Source organism: Streptopelia decaocto, assembly GCF_964273445.1.
Source record: "Streptopelia decaocto genome assembly, chromosome: 18".
Classification (NCBI taxonomy): Eukaryota; Metazoa; Chordata; class Aves; order Columbiformes; family Columbidae; genus Streptopelia; species Streptopelia decaocto.
Genome location: NC_138673.1, coordinates 10,699,079 through 10,715,256, shown reverse-complemented (window position 1 = coordinate 10,715,256; position 16,178 = coordinate 10,699,079). Strand labels below are relative to the sequence as shown.

The following is a 16,178-nucleotide window of genomic DNA, read 5'->3' as shown; positions in this document are numbered from 1 at the left end:
GCACCAAAACATCTTCTATGTTGCTCTGTTATAAATGCTAGAGAGAAAATTCACCTTTTGTAACACTATCAGAATACAAAATGTTTTAAGAAACAATTTATTTTCTTTAGCATAAGAAGCAGCTTTGCAAGAACTTACCTAGGAGAGAAGCCAGTATTGGGCCACAAACAGGATCTGCCAGCAAAGCTTCTTTTTCATAGTATTTACTAGGAATAAAAGAGCAGAGCCCATTTAAAAACACTGGCTGCTATTTCATAGCTCTTATCCCTCGCTCTGCCTCTTGCTAAACGTGTTCCCCCTGGATATTTGATCTGGGGCTTTGGGCACTAATGCAATACGGAGACAAACAGTAACTCTCTGCAAGCACTTTTGTCAGTTTTCCTCAGAGACCACGAGGTCCGTGCATTCTTAAACATCTCTTCCATCTGTGAGGAATAATCTTGAAACGCTGTCAAGAACCATGAACTACTAAAACAGCAGCTCTTGCAATGACCCCAAAGTCTTCCCATCACAGCAGCAAAGCTGACCTATAAAACCACATAGCCAAAAAATCAGAACACACGCATTTATTGAACTGTCATTATCCTCTGCTGTCTCTTCCACTAGATGGGGCTCAAACCCTAAACCATCTTATCAAGAACAGAGGAGCTGAAGGACTTGAACATGGAGCATTTGAGCAGAAATGTCACAAAAGCGCATGAGAACAAGCCTAAGGAAGAGGTCCGTTTTATTCACTAAGTCAGGGTCTCAAAACCACACACATGCAATCAAGGACTAGACCCCAACTCATCTGTATGGAGAAGGCAGTAAGATGAATATCTACAATAAAACAATTGAGATCTAACTCTCTAGTCATGTCTCCAGGTGAATTATGTGGAAAAAGTACTTGGAAATACTGTGAGAATACGTTCTTCTGCTCTGGTTCTCCTCCTCGTTCAATCTCTTCTAAATACCCATGTATCTGGTTTTCTTCCTATCAGAAGTTTGCATTGCAGGACTTTGAAGACAACTTTTGATTAAACGCCTTGTTGCAGATATCCAAACACATCAGTCCAACAAATCCCTGCGCTTCTGATTCTTTCCTTACCTGCAGTTATCAACAATATACTGCACAATCTTGTCGAGCACTTTCTCAATCAACGCTGTCCGAACCCAGATGTGTTTGATGGCCTGGGGCGTCAGGACGGGTGCTCTGCCCGTGGCCGATCCCTGTCTCTTGAGGGGCTCCTGCCCACCTGGCTGATGTTTCCTGCAGAAGGAGCCAAAGCCAAAGCAGTCAGTTCGGACTGGTCTCACAGGCAGCTCTGCAGCGAAGGCTGCGCGAGGAGGGGTCAGAGCACACCCGGCGTATCTGCCGCGTGCCGTACACCCGCTGTCTGTGCCGCTGACCAGCGCTGCCACTGCGCTGCGGAGCTGCAGTCAGGCCACCCGCAGGGACCTTCTGGAAATCACGGCTCTAACTAATAATTGAGGATGTCTTGGCTCTGAGTTACAAATACAAGTCTGTAAAGATTATCTAATTCATAGACAGATGCTAAACAAGCTCTAAAAAGGCCCCCAAACAGGGCTGTATTAGGTATGTTGGGCTAGAGAGTCACCCACCAAAAATGCCTTATTGGTTTCTGGAGCTTTAGGAAAAACCCAACATTTGAGCTGCTCCAAAGTTCCTACACACGAGGCTGAAAGGAACAGGCTGTAAATCCACGGCAGAACATACACCCCAAAAGAACGAACAAAAAAAAATGCAAAGTGTGGCAGAAAACAAGGTGCATTTGATGAACAGCAGCTGCTTCACACCACGCAGAGCCCGCAGCTGGGAAAGCCACCGCGAGGAGGGGGAGAGACTCTTTTATCCCAGTTCTGTCGGGGAGCAGCAGCCCCAGCCCCAGGGCGACAGGCGGCTGCTCGGCCCAGGCACAGAGCAGGACTGAGCCTGAGCCGCCACGGGCAGCGCGTGCCCAGGACCTCCTGCCCTGCCGCGCCAGCCCGAGGCACCGGCGCGGCCCGTGGCACCAGCGCAGCCCAAGGCACCGGCCCGGCCCGTGGCACCGGCGCAGCCCATGGCACCGGCGCGGCCCATGGCACCGGCGCGGCCCATGGCACTGGCGCGGCCCATGGCACCGGCGCAGCCCGTGGCACCAGCGCAGCCCGAGGCACCGGCACAGCCCGAGGCACCGGCCCGGCCCGTGGCACCGGCGCGGCCCGTGGCACCAGCCCAGCTTCCCGTTGTCTCCATACAGCATCCGCACAGCTACAGCACAGCCTGTGCCGGTGTCTTGGCAGTGAGATGCTGTCTCCTGCCACCTACAGAACAACAAGACAACTGAGAGAGAAGCAACATCAAACTGAGAAACTAGACCTACAGCAAATGAGCATCTGAAGCCAGCGGGGAGCATGCTGAGAGCCAAGGCCTCTGCTGCTTCCCGCAGCACCAGCGCAGCACCAGGCCCGGCCGCACCGAGCACCATCGCTTCCCCAGTGCCGAGCACCATCGCTTCCCCGGTGCTGTGCCCACCCGGACGCAGGGGCTGCTCTAGTGGGCTCTGAACCCTCCGGGAAGCCGTCCCTCCTTTCTGCAGAGCTTTCTGCTGCCCAGAAAATCTACCAGAGCCCAGTGCAGGGATGGACACACATTTGCCTTCAAGTTACAGACACTGAAGAGGCAAAGCCTGAACAAGTGTGGCCAGGAAAGACTCCTTCCCTTTCCCAAGCAGTCTCTGTGCCATCTCCGCGCTGCACACACATCGTATGGATTTTGCTGATGCGCAGACCTCAGCCTCACCTGCCTTCCACCTGCTGCTGCAGCTCCTGCACCTTCTTGCATACGTCTCCAGCCACCACAAACGTCTTGCCCACCTTGGTGAAGAGCGCGGCCACCTTGTCCGTCCGCAGGAAGCCGGCAGCCCTGCGCTTCAGCATGTGCAGGAGACACGCTTCCACAACCCCTGTGGGAGAGGGAGGGAGGGAGGGACACAGTTACGGGCAGTGCTGTCCTTCAGCCCCCCTCGGGTGAACACCGTCTGCTCACACCCCCCGGTACGCGGGGGCGTCCAGAGAATGGGGGGAGAGACGGACAGACAGACAGACCAGATCTCAAAATCCCATGATGCAAGCATGTGTCTCATCTGCAACAATAAGCATCTTCTAAGATCCTGATAATGCTGGTACACAAATGAACCAAAGGACTGAAATATGTCTCAGTATTTTCACCCCGTTTTGCACATATCACTGTGAAAGAATTCCTGATTCTACTGAAAATGAAGCCAAAAGCAAAACCTCTTCTCAGCTCCTCGCAGCAGAACCAGGTGCCCCAACTCAAGATACAACGAGCTCGAACTCTGCTTTTACTGCTGCTGTTTTGAGCAGAGGTCCCTGCGAAGCAAGAGGGGGCCCGGCGCTGCGTGCAGGGTGTGCGCGGGGGCCATGGTTCCTCCGGCGCCCAGGCGATGCTCTGGGGTGTCCAACAGCAGCGGGCACTCCTGCACCCAACTGCACTCGCCAGCGCCACAGGGAATTTTGTCACGAGTAACACGTGGCACTCCACCTGCTCTGATGCGCGCTGCACCCCCCGAGACTCGGCAGCTGATGTGGAATTTGGTATTTTGGTGCACTTGACGCCTGATCCTGCCAGGTGCTGAGTGTTTCCTGGAGGCTCCCCCTCCTTATTGCACTGAACAGCCTCCAAACCCTGTAATACCCGAGATCCTGTGTCTGACAAGACCCTTCCGCGCTGCCCAGCCCCTGGACGCAACCGGGTCCCCGCAAGGGGTGGCGCCAGGGACACCGCGCTGCGCCGGGGCCGCGGGGACCAGGGACGGGTCTGCAGGGGCACTGCAGAGGCCCCGTCATCTCCAGCACCACCACCCTACTGCTTTGTGACACTGAAGAACGACCTGCTGAATGAACAAAAAAATTAAGAGAAGCGTTTCTGAGGTGTCAATAACTTCACATGTTGTGTTGTATCACTCAGGAAAAAATAAAAACCTACTTGGCTTCCTGCTGCCACATCCTCACTACGCAAATTAACCTAATGCGTGCTCAGAAAGCACAACCATTTGCTATTAGAGTGCGGAAAACAGCACCAGAGAAACAAATGGGAAATGCGCTGTGGGAGAACCGCGGCACCGTTGTGCTTTCGGCGGTGCAGGCAGCTCTGCTCTCAAGCCAAGTAACACTGGATAAAACTGTCAGAAGATAAAATTTCCACTGAAAGCCCTAATTTCCCTATGAGACAGCCAGTGAAATTCAGTCCTGACGGCTTGGAGATCTGGGATTGCTCGTGTTTAATGACTTTTAACGAGATACAACTAACCTGAGTTAGCAAAGCCAAGTCTTCCCATCGTGTACCCTGAATCTTCTCTGTAGAACAGAGAGGTCAGCATTCTCTCTCCTCCTTCCCAGTCCTGAGTTCATTTAGACTGCAAATTCTTCAGAATAGATTTTATATGTTCCCTTGTGGCACAAGCCTATATAAGAACCACCACAACCGAAGCTCCAATTTGATCTTGAAATGAAACAAGAGACTTTTCTGATCTCAGCAGTCTCTGCTCAGGCTGCCTGATCTGAACCACGTCACCAAACGCTGTTGGCAGGCGCGGCGGAGGCCCAGGACGGCGATGAGCCGCGATGGGCTCGTTCCAGCGCTGGGACGGCAGAGAAACAAAACAGCACCACCCATGTACTTACTGACAACGAAGGACTTGGGTTTTTCTTGTTTTGTTGCCGGGTGTTTGGCTTTTTTTTAATAAATAAGAGCATTTGCGCATTCACAGCGTTCAAGTGATGTCTTCAGCATGAATGCTGGTGCCGTGCAAATCCACCCCTCTGCGTCCCGGAACGGACCAAGTCGCCGCTGTGTTAGAAAGCGGACACACGAAACGCTGGCCCGTCCTCGTTATTTCCATGCCACTGTAACCCAATAAACCTCGCTGAGAGGTACAACAAGGTATTCGTACACTTCAACACCCACTACCGCTCTGAATAAACCAGCGTGACTCACCTTGCTGTGTGATCCCTCATTTCATTGCTTATTACCTTCCAGATTCACTTTAAACAGCGCCAACAAACTGCTGTTTGGATGGACAGAGTATCCTAAATTTTAAAGTTTAAAAAATATGGTTCATTCTTACTGAGAGACAGTCACACAGTAAGAGACAGCAAGACTGGTAAAAAGTAGAAGAACATACATATCTATTTATCCCAGAGGATGCTCTGCACGTCAGTCACAGATCCTGTCTGGCAACCATCACAACAACTCTTAACCCCACTACTGTTTTGCTCTTTCAATTGGAAATAAAGAAAACGAGAAAAGAAAAGCAGCTTTCTGGATGCCTGAAGCAATGCAGCAATAATTGGTTCCAAATTTTAAATGAAGCAACCTGCCTTTAAAAATAACTGCAAAGAAGTGCATTGCTGTTGCTTAGGAAACAAGCTCCCTTCCCACCTTCGCTGCTGGCTTTTTCTTTCTTTAAAACAATAAAATATTAATGAAACAAATTTAGTGAAAAGCACAGCAGGCACAGCTTTAATTATTAATAAACGCTGCAGCTGCCGCGGAGGGCGATTTCCACAGCGACTGTCCCTAAAGCCCCAGTATTTAATTATTCCACTGTGACATTTCTCATCACAAGGACTTGGCACCACGTCAGTCCCCAGCTGCCGGTAATGCCCGCGGAGGGAGAGACATGGAATCAGCTGCTGGGCTGCCTCAAAATGCACGTTGAGGAAAAGCCCGCTTTGTACAGAGCAATAAAGCGGCATTGACAGGCGCTTGTTCCTGCAGAGCTCCGGGCGGCCCAGGGCAGGGCTCCGCACGCCCGGCGCTCCGGCCGGCTCGTGGTTCGGATCGATTCCCTGCGCAGCTCCTGCCGCTCACCGTGTGGAACAGGTGAAGCAGACTGAACTCATCTCTCCTGAATATGACCCCCTCCTGTTGTTCTGCTGGTTGGTGTCAGAAACACACCGCAGCCAGCACCACGCAACCCAGCAGCACGCAACCGCAACACCAACAACGCTCGGGAGAACAGGGGAGCAGGGAAAATGATGCTGCCAAGTACAGTTCTGGGGGAAGAGAGCTGGAGGGGCAGGTACACGGGGCTTCTGCAAACCCACTTCATCTTTTAGAAACCAAAAGCAGGTCCTCCCCCAGCGCAAAGCTCAGGTTGCTGCCTGAAAAGACAGCGCACAAAACACTGGAGGGGTTATAGTTAGAAGAACCTTTGGGACAGGAAAATGAAGTTATTTACCTGTTTGAAAGAAAAGGAACCATTTTTCCCTTTTGGAATCTGACACTCTCGAAAGACACAGAGAGATGGAGATTTAGCTGTTTCTGGAGGAACTGATGGCATCAGAAAGACATCAACAGGGAGTTTCGTTTACAAGCAGGTAGTTTGTACACAAATACATGTGCTTTTACCCATAGTGTGCATGCACACAGATGAATAACTGCTGCAAGCCGAGATCCCGAGCTTGCCTGCTGCCACCATGCTCACCACAATGAATACGTACAAACCCGACCCCGGGAAACGCAGAACAGTCCATCGACACAGCCCAGGTAAGTCCCTTGGACTGTGCAGCTGGCAGCAGCATCTAAAAACCCATTAACTCCCGCCGGTCTGGAGGAGCGTCCCCTGCAGTATCCACCACTGAGTTTAATTAAGTGCAGATACATTATTGATCTACAGTCCAGTAATCAGGTCCCCAACAAGCTTTGAAAAACGTCCCATTTTTCTGACTCGGCCAAGGCTGCATCTCGCAGGGCCAGCTGAACAACTCACGGTTTTCTTTTTGCCTCATGCACATTGTGATGTGACTTAATGGAGTGTGAAATAAGAGCTCCAGGGTGGGGCTGCAGGGGTGGAAGCACAGAAAAACAAGGCCTGTGCAAGATTACTTGTGGGGTTTATTTAGCACATGAAGTTTTCCTCAGACAGGACGAAACACCACAGCTAAATGCCTTGTTTTCATGGAAACTGTGCACAGGGAATAGAACTCATGAGGCTGAAGACAATAAGAACAAACGAAAAGAGGAAGATGATAAAGCAGCAATCAGCTGCTCAGTCTCCAGCTGCTGTTGTGTTACCTCGGCAGTAACAGACCTGCCCTGTTTGAAACCGGCTCTATCGCCAGGCTTAGCACGGAGCCTGCGGAGGGGACAGCGGGAGCAGCCCAAGGCTGTGCTTTAATGGCTGAGCTCACCTGGACTCGAGCTGCTTGCGTTTGCCCTGCGCACAGGCAGGACGTTGGCTTTTCAGTGAATCCCTGGGGAAAGAAGCCGTTTCAGCGGGCAGCCCCCAGTTCCAGACACACCCCCGCGGGGACCATCAGCGCTGGAGGCTGCTGACCGCTCCTCTTTACAGTCTTGACCATTACACTTCAGAGATCCCAGCACCCTTCAGAAAATGAAGTGTTTCCATTAAACACTATTAAGGCGAAATCAAAATCACTGAAGGTTCTCTGAATAATTGGATGTGATCGAATCTGATGGCCCAGGACTGCAGCAAAGTGTTTAGCAGAGTTCTCTAAAGAGCATGAGAGATATTTCACTTCTCAGACTAAGAAACATGTGCAGTTCACAAACTGTTTGATTTCACATCGCAGCTAATATTCACTCTTCCATTTTCCTCTCCTCTGTGGCACGCCATGATTACCGCAACGCCGGGGCAGCTCCTGCCGGGGCCGGTCCAGGGGCTGCGGCACCACCAGAACCGCAGAGCCGGGGCAGCTCCTGCCGGGGCCGGTCCGGGGGCTGCGGCACCACCAGAACCGCAGAGCCGGGGCAGCTCCTGCCGGGGCCGGTCCGGGGGCTGCGGCACCACCAGAACCGCAGAGCCGGGGCAGCTCCTCCTGCCGGGGCCGATCCAGGGGCTGCGGCACCACCAGAACCGCAGAGCCGGGGCAGCTCCTCCTGCCGGGGCCGGTCCGGGGGCTGCGGCACCACCAGAACCGCAGAGCCGGGGCAGCTCCTCCTGCCGGGGCCGGTCCAGGGGCTGCGGCACCAGCTGACGTGCTGGGAACGCGTGGTGTGCGGACACACCTCGAACACGAGCTCCAGACTAACTCCAGGTCCATCTCCTGCTCCTTTCATGGACATCTGGGAACACTTGCCACACTTTAAACAGGAGGCAAAGAAAGGGCTTCTATCAGGAACTTACTTCTCACCTTGAAAACAAAGAGTTTCCCACACTGCTGCCTTCCACGACTCTACTGCAAGCCTGTGGATACTTGATATTCTTCTGCAAGCTTTACCATCCTGAGGCATGCCACTGGGTAAGAAATGTATTTAAGAAATACACTTCTATTCCTCAGTTGAGTTTATTTTCCTGTCATGAACTTTAATCCTGTCTTGTAATTTAGGGCCATGAAGGAAAAGGTCTCTGACTCATGATTTTTCATTGCTTGGGGCTGGCAATCATGACGTTTGGTGACTCTGATAATTGCTTGGATTTCAGGTCCTGAACGAGACAAAACAGAACACAAGCTCCAGCATCATGCAGTCATCGGCTCCTAATTAGATCTTCTCTTTCAAACACAATTAACCTTGTGCAAAATGGGATAACAACTTATCATAAGACCAATGAAGAAAACTCCCATAAGTAACCGTGTTTTGTGGTTAACCCCTGCGCATGTGGCAGCGCTGCCGCAGCTCAGGCGCCAGCCGTCCCCAACGCCGCCCTGCAGAGCCCCAGCGCCGGCGCTGAAGGAGCCGCCTCCAGCGTCGAGGAGCACGTGGAGAAACCACACGGAGAACACGCAGCGCGGCAGCCGTTACCTCCCGCCCGGCACAGCGCGCCTGCAGCCTGGAAGCCACCCACAGAAGAAAGGATGTTACAGCAGCACGTCGCTGTCAGCCCTGAAGACGAGCAGCTGTGCAGAGGACGGCTGAGCAGACTGCGGGTGGTTTTCAGACAAGCGCAGTGAGTTAACACACCGGATTGGAACACTCTGCTTGCTGACTGCGGCTAAATACACACCAGGTAACCGCAGAGACAGGGAAACCTTCCTCCTCCCTCCCCTTCCCCTCAGCAGCGTGAAAGCCGGGAAGGGCGGGAGCGGCCGGGGCAGCTCGGCTGCGCTGGTGACAGGCACCGCCACCGGGCTGCGTCAGCCCCGTCGCCATGGACGCGGCACCGCGCAGCCCGGCCGCACGTCCCGCTCACGGAACGCGCTGCCGACAGCCACGGGCCGGGCCGGGCCACCGTACTGACCGACAACAGATACCGGTGAAACTCGCCCAACAGTCCCCTGGAGCCAAGGGAAGGGGAGGTTTTGCCGCAGCACGGCACACGGAGCACGCGGCACACAGCGCGAGCTGCGACGGCTCTGAACGGCAGAGCTGATCTGCTGTGAGCCAGACGGGATGGAGGAGTAACCCGCGTGTAACTGGGCTGTAACCTGGGTTGAGAACAAATGCAAAACATCTGCATTCGGTGCTTCCCCAGAGATGAAAACGCCAGTGCTGCTGTTCTGAGACCACGCAGGTGAAGGCTGCGGATCGTAGGCAGTTACTGTGGTTACAACGAATCTCTCCCGCAGGACGGGTACAACCGACCCGCACAGAGGTTTTATCCCTCCCCACGTACCATAACACGGAGGCACCCAAGGAGGGTGTGGAAACTGCAGTACACACCATTTAATTGGCACCTTCACCATTTAGGAGCTTGGACATTTTCAGTTACTGATGCAGACAGGCCCTGAAAATCAGCGACCATGCGTTTGAGACTCTTGCTAAACTCAGCCGTGCAGGAGAGTAAAATGATTCACAAGAATTCTAAATTTATAACGAAGATTCACTGAAAGTGACTCACGTACCGAGCCAATCTAATTTTAAACAGAAGGGAAAAACCTCCTGCGGAGGCCCAGGAGCGGCGGCGGGAGGGAGCCGCTCCAGCACCGCCCGCCCGGCGCCGCTCCAGCACCGCCCGGCGCGCCGCTCCAGCACCGCCCGCCCGGCGCACCGCTCCAGCACCGCCCGGCGCGCCGCTCCAGCACCGCCCGCCCGGCGCCGCTCCAGCACCGCCCGCCCAGCGCCGCTCCAGTACCGCCCGGCGCGCCGCTCCAGCACCGCCCGGTGCCGCTCCGCGCTGTCCGGCTGCCGGCCGGGGCACCGGGGGAACGTTCCGCTCCCCGCGCCGGGCTCAGAGCTCACCGAGCCCTCCGTTCAGCGCAGGTGCACAGGTATGATTGCTGGGCAGCAACAGGGCAGCTCATGGAGAGCCATTAGCTCTTCAGACCCTACAGAATTCAGAAAACAAACCCACCTGGAACCCAGCAGGAGGAAGGGAGAAATACGAAGAAGATTTTACAGTATTGGAAATTATGGCCGAGCAGATACTAACAGAAATGGCTGCCACCTCGCCACCCCTTACATCAACGCCACAGCACATCTCACAGAACACAATTTCTAACCCAGAACGTAATTCCAAAGGTGGCTCAGAGGCAGGGCAGCAGGGGCTCTCGGACCCGACTGGCAGCCTGCAGCAGGCGCGGGGCTCCCGCACCGGCCCCAGCCCGCCGCTAGTTACCCCAGTTACTTTTTCCCCTCTGTATAGTACAAATACAGAGCAGATAAAAGGGGAATATTCAACATAACCACAACCTCTATGGAGGAAACGGCTACAGTCAATAGCAACAAAACATTAGCCAGAGAACACGGCCTAATCTTGCACTCCCACACTGAACACGTAGAGTGGATGGACTTCCCTAAGCTGTAAGTAAAGATGAGCTGGGATCAGCGAGCAGCCCCTGCACGGTCTCTGTGCACACACAACAGCCACACGCGCACAGCAAGCTGGAATTGCCATGGCACGGTAGGAAAAGCTTCCTGTTCTCAGACTCTGGCTTTCAGTAGCACATCTGAACAGTCCACTTATCTCCAAACCCAACTCCCACTCTTCCCAACCCCTCCACCGTCACCAGCACATAACTGGGTGCGTTTGGCTGCAAACACTCCATTCTGCGACACCCAGAGCGTTCAGGTGACGGCTGTTCTCCAACCACTCTCAGCGTGGCTCCCAGTTAAGTCTTCAATCTGAAGTCAGAAGACAAACTAGCCAAGAATTCCCAGGCCAACATACATATTTACAATTGCATGTGGCTTTAATTCTCAGCGGTTTCTTGCTGTGATGTTTCTCCACACACCAAAGTCTGATGAATAGCATTAGTTTTCTATTGGCCCTAGTAATGATGGGCCAGGTTAGAGATGTTCGGCGGGTCCCCCTCGGCGCGGGCTCCGGGAGCCGAGCGCCCGGCGCCGGGCCGCCCGCCGCCCCACGCGCACGGTCTGTGTCCCCACGCTCACCGGGCCGCCCGCCGCCCCACGCGCACGGTCTGTGTCCCCACGCTCACCGGGCCGCCCGCCGCCCCACGCGCACGGTCTGTGTCCCCACGCTCACAGTCTGAGTCTGCGGGGGCCACGCAAACCACCAGGAAATTGTAGAACTCACTCCGACTGTGACTGACTCACAGCGCTCTGAAACACCAGCTGCCTTTGGTAGATGCGCTATCTCCAATTACATTTTATTTTCTTGCTAATGCAACTTCCAAAATACAGCGATGAGGAAAAGTTGCCAACACAAAGGCTCACTGATCATATTAAAAAATACACGAGAATGTCCACAATGCCAAAGCCTAGACCTCAGTCTCCCAAGCGCCCCACTGATGTAACACAGCACTCAGCACAGTGGGGAGCAACCACCTCCAACACTTAATGCCCTGCGTGTACCAGCAGAGAAAACCCATTTCTGCAGGAAATGTGAGATTCCGTAGCATTAGCGCTTTTGTGTGTCATTTACCACATAAGGCGATGATGTGACTGCTGTCTTCGTGTACAAATTTCCGGGTGACAGCTTCTTCCATGATCTGCTTTACCTAAAATAAAGAAACAAAAAGAAGATTTGTAAGATCCCAGCACAAACCAGCACTTGGGAGTTTGTTTCAGCCTTCGCCTGCCCCCTCCCTATCACCAAAGACCAACAACTCACACAAGTTACTCTTTGCAGGGAAGGAGCGATAAAAGCATCTAAGGGAAAGGAAGGACAAGCCTGAGTAGCTTTTCATGGGACGAGGGAAGCTCTGGCGGAGCAAGGACAGGTCTGTTTGGGGCACGACCCTACAAACGGCTGAATTGCCTCAGAGCGCCCTTTGGAGAACTTCAGCAGAGGTTCCGAAGGGCCATGCAAAACTTTTTATACGATTCATCCTTGGCCTTCCCGCATATAGTCACTTCTGCTCATGGAACAAGATCATGTATTGCCTTCAGTATTTGCTATAAGAACCTTGGACCTTACAGTAAAGCAGTGGGAGGTGGAGGAGCAAGAGGATATCGAGCAAGAAGGTGTGAGTCGGTCTCATGGAAGGGAACTCACACGGGCAGCACCTGGACTACGCTGTTTATCCAGCAATCCTCTTCTCACATTTTTATTCGCATCATTGTTGATTTACAAGCTTGATGTCTGTTTGCCTTGGCAGGAACCCAAGAAAACTTGTTCCAGAGCTCAGCCAGAGGTTTGGAATCACCTGCCACCCGCTGGCTCCGCGGCAGCTCATCTCTGCACCCGGGCCAGCCCGCCCGTGCAACACGGACACCGACCCGGCCTCCGCAGCCCCATCGCACTGCAGAACGCCACGGTTAATCCACCCAAGAAAGGCCTGGTTCACCACAGTCCCTCTGAGCGCCACGAGCACCGCAGCAGAGAGAGCTCAGAGGCCGATTCCCCGTTGTCACACATTTCCCAGGCATACCCCAGTCATTAGTCTTCATTAGCTCAGTATGTCATTTACATCCCCATCTGTAGCCCAGGAACAAAAACTTAGAGTGTATTAAAAATAAGCAAAAGGTTTCAGATACACCAACCAACGCTCCTTTCACCAGCAGCACCGCAGGTCGGCCCACGGGCAGGGCTGGACCAGGACAGGCCGGGCAGCGACCCCCACGCTGCGCCCCGGGGAGCGTCCCCAGGCGCGGGCGGCAGGGGGGACGTCCCAGCGTTCTCCGGTCCCACCGCGATCCTCACTGCTGCCGAACTCGGGGACGCTGCTCCGGACAAGGAGCTCATCCAATGTTTCTGATCCAATGGAACACAAACCTTCCCCTCGCAATTCCGTGCGGCTCTTTGCAGGGAGCTGTGCTGCTGTGACGCTCTGTTCTGAGGAGGCACTTGTCAATGAAGCTTTCTGAGCACAACCTACACAGACGCCCACTCGCAGGCAGCAGCGCGCCCGACCAAACTGCACATGAGCGTCTCTGAAAGAGCCGCGGAGCAGCGCGGCCCCTCGGCCGCCCGCCGCGGGGACACCAGCGCCACGGGGACACCAGCGCCGCGGGGACACCGGCGCCGCGGGGACACCGGCGCCGCGGGGACACCGGCGCCGCGGGGACACCGGCGCCGCGGGGACACCGGCGCCGCGGGGACACCGGCGCCGCGGGGACACCGGCGCCGCGGGGACACCAGCGCCGCGGGGACACCGGCGCCGCGGGGACACCGGCGCCGCGGGGACACCAGCGCCGCGGGGACACCAGCGCCGCGGGGACACCAGCGCCGCGGGGACACCAGCAGCGCTCACACAGCACCGGAATCACCAGCACCACGCTAACACCGCAGCATTTCCCTCTCGACAGAGCAAACCCCGTCCAGCACGGCGCCCTCAGCAGCGGGTGCAGGGACCGTCACCACCCCTGCTGCGCTGACCTGCTGTGACTCTTGAAGCGCTGGGTGCTGTAAACACAAGCTGTTAAATAAGTGCTGTATTTCTGCTCCAAAGCGGTTGCATTTTAGTTGTAAGATGAGCCACTGTGTTTCTGAAAGGCTCTGAAATTTTTGGGGGTGAAACTGCTAAGGTTATTAACCTGTGTGTTTCATGGCTAGAAAACATGCTGTTTAAACCCAGAAATGGCAAAACCCCTCAGCTTCAGTCGGCAGAAGGAAACGGCCACGGCAAAGCCTGGTTTATGAGTCCACTTGTCACAACAGACTTTCCTGCAGAGAGAGATGAATGTTTGAGATGTGAACTTACGTGCAGCCTCAGCGTGAATCCCCGCAGAGTTAAATTCCCAAAACGCGTTACACAGCCCTTCGATGAGAACCCCCGAGATCCACGCGTTACCGGGGGCACTGAAAGTCCCTCTCAGGAAAAGCAAATGGCACTAAATTTTCCCAAAGGAAAAAGTTCCGGCTGAGAGGGAGAGACAAAAACCAAAAACCACTCTGCACCAAGTGATTTGGAGACAACCATTTTATAATTTGCAAAGACAACTGGATTTTAAGAGGCTCGGTGTAAACAACATAAAGAAAGAATACGCTTCCTCTGAGCTCCACTGCGTCCCGAGGTGACAGGAAAACAACCCAGCGGGGAACAGCGGGTGTGAAGGACGGGAAAGGAACGATCGCTCTGAGAACAGGCGAGGACACGCAACGCTCGCAAACAAGAGCACCAGCACACGCCACGCACGTGGGTGTGAGCGGCTGCGCGAAAACTCACGCAAAATAAAGAAATGAGGCTGCAAACTCTATCAGAAAAAGTTAATTCCCATCATTAAGGGCAGTGAACCTGCTGGTTTGTATGGCAGGGCTTGCGCTCAATCCTTGGCTCCCGTGACTGTTTAAGACACAAACCCGCAGCGCGGGCGCCCCCGGGTCCCTGCCCCGCGGTGTCCCGGCAGCAGGACGGGCCGCGTCCCCGTGGCCAGCGCGGGATGGGGAGCTCCGGCCAGTCCCCGAGAGCCAAACCAACACAAACCCCAACGAGCGTTTGTGAGGATTTGGAGAAGGAAAAAATCATCAAAGACAAAACAAAAAGCAGATGACACAGAAGGTACAAATAACACTTGGAAGCATTATTCAAGTAATTTAAAAGCTAGTGACCGATTAAAAACATTTTAGAGACTTTAAAAACAAATTAGCCTCAGATTTTTTAATTATATACCACTTGTTCTCCTCAGCTTGAGCTGGCTTGGATCGTGAAAATCCATTTCACTCCCCATCTCGTACATTAGCACAAGATTGCCGTGTTCAGAGCTGGAAAACATTTCTCACATTTATTTATATATTTAAACATTAACCCAGGAGAGTAAGTGCACACACTTCCAAATGAAACCTTACACGATCTTGGCTCAAAGGTCCTAGTTTAAGCTACATTTCTAAATGCAGTGGCAGGTTGGTGGCCGCATTAAGCCGCAGCATTTAGCAGCAGCAGGGACCAGCTGCTCGGTGCCTGCGGCCGGCGCTGCGCGGGTCGCTCCACAGAGCCCTGCGGTTCTGCACTAACAAACATCCAGACACGGGCCCAGGTACGTGCCTGTAGCACCAACTTTTCCTTTGAGCTTTACTGAATCCCGCTCCCCGCTGCTCCCGACTTCCCCAGCTGTGAACGGGCCAGGGGAAGGAGCAGAGGGACAGGAGGAGCAGAGAGAGGGACAGGAGGAGCAGAGAGAGGGACAGCTGCCTTTTTCAAAAGACTTCTCATTGCTGTGATGGGTGAGCGGTGCATCTTCCCTTGGCTCCTGTGTGAGCACAGGCAGCTACACACAGCTGTTACACAGTGGCACAGAAATGCAAAATACGGTGTGCACACGTATTGTGCAACGCTGCTGCTTCCACCTGGAGCACCTTCAGGAAGGTGCTCACGGACCCGGGGGGCTCACAGCACCGGGCACCCCCTCCCAGAGCACCCTGCAGGGACCCCGAGAGGGGCTCAGCACAAACCCCGCTCTGGGTGCGCAGCCGCTCCACCCCAGAGCAACACACAGCAGGAACCCTGTCCCGCGAGCACGGCCACGGGGAACAGGAGCCCCGTCCCATGAGCGTGTCCACGGGGAACAGGAGCCCCGTCCCGCGAGCGTGTCCACGGGGAACAGGAGCCCCGTCCCGTGAACACGTCCACGGGCAGCAGCTCGTTGCGAGGCTGCGGCAGCGCAGCCCCACTCGTGTGCCCAGACGCCGCTGTCCCCGCTCGGGCCGCGGGCGCTCGGGGTTTGTCCGCCCGCGGGTCTCGGGTCGCCCCAGCGCAGAACTGTCACAGCCCCTGTGAGAACTCGGATCCCCCAGCAGCCTCACGCTCCGCGAAGCGCAGGCGCTGCCGCTGGAGCCGGCGCTCCGGCCAGAGCCTCGCCACGCAGGAGCCAAGTCCAGGCACCGAGGGTGCCCCGGGACTCGCTTCCCCATCACTGATTTCCCCCCTTT

General features: G+C 54.7%; 1 protein-coding gene across 6 annotated transcripts in view; it reads right to left on the bottom strand.

Moving 5' to 3' along the window:
• SGSM2 (small G protein signaling modulator 2) overlaps nucleotides 1-16,178 on the bottom strand; it is a 36,192-nt gene that overhangs the window by 19,104 nt on the left and 910 nt on the right. For all 6 annotated transcript variants that reach the window (XR_014185636.1, XM_082068373.1, XM_082068376.1 and 3 more), the window contains exons 2-5: nucleotides 11,793-11,868; nucleotides 2,783-2,945; nucleotides 1,088-1,249; nucleotides 139-206 (exon numbers count right to left, since the gene is read on the bottom strand). Coding sequence is in view for 5 of the 6 variants with exons in the window: in XM_082068373.1 (XP_081924499.1) it covers nucleotides 139-206; nucleotides 1,088-1,249; nucleotides 2,783-2,945; nucleotides 11,793-11,868 (469 nt within the window). In the remaining variant the exon portion in view is untranslated. The remainder of the gene's footprint in view (nucleotides 1-138; nucleotides 207-1,087; nucleotides 1,250-2,782; nucleotides 2,946-11,792; nucleotides 11,869-16,178) is intronic.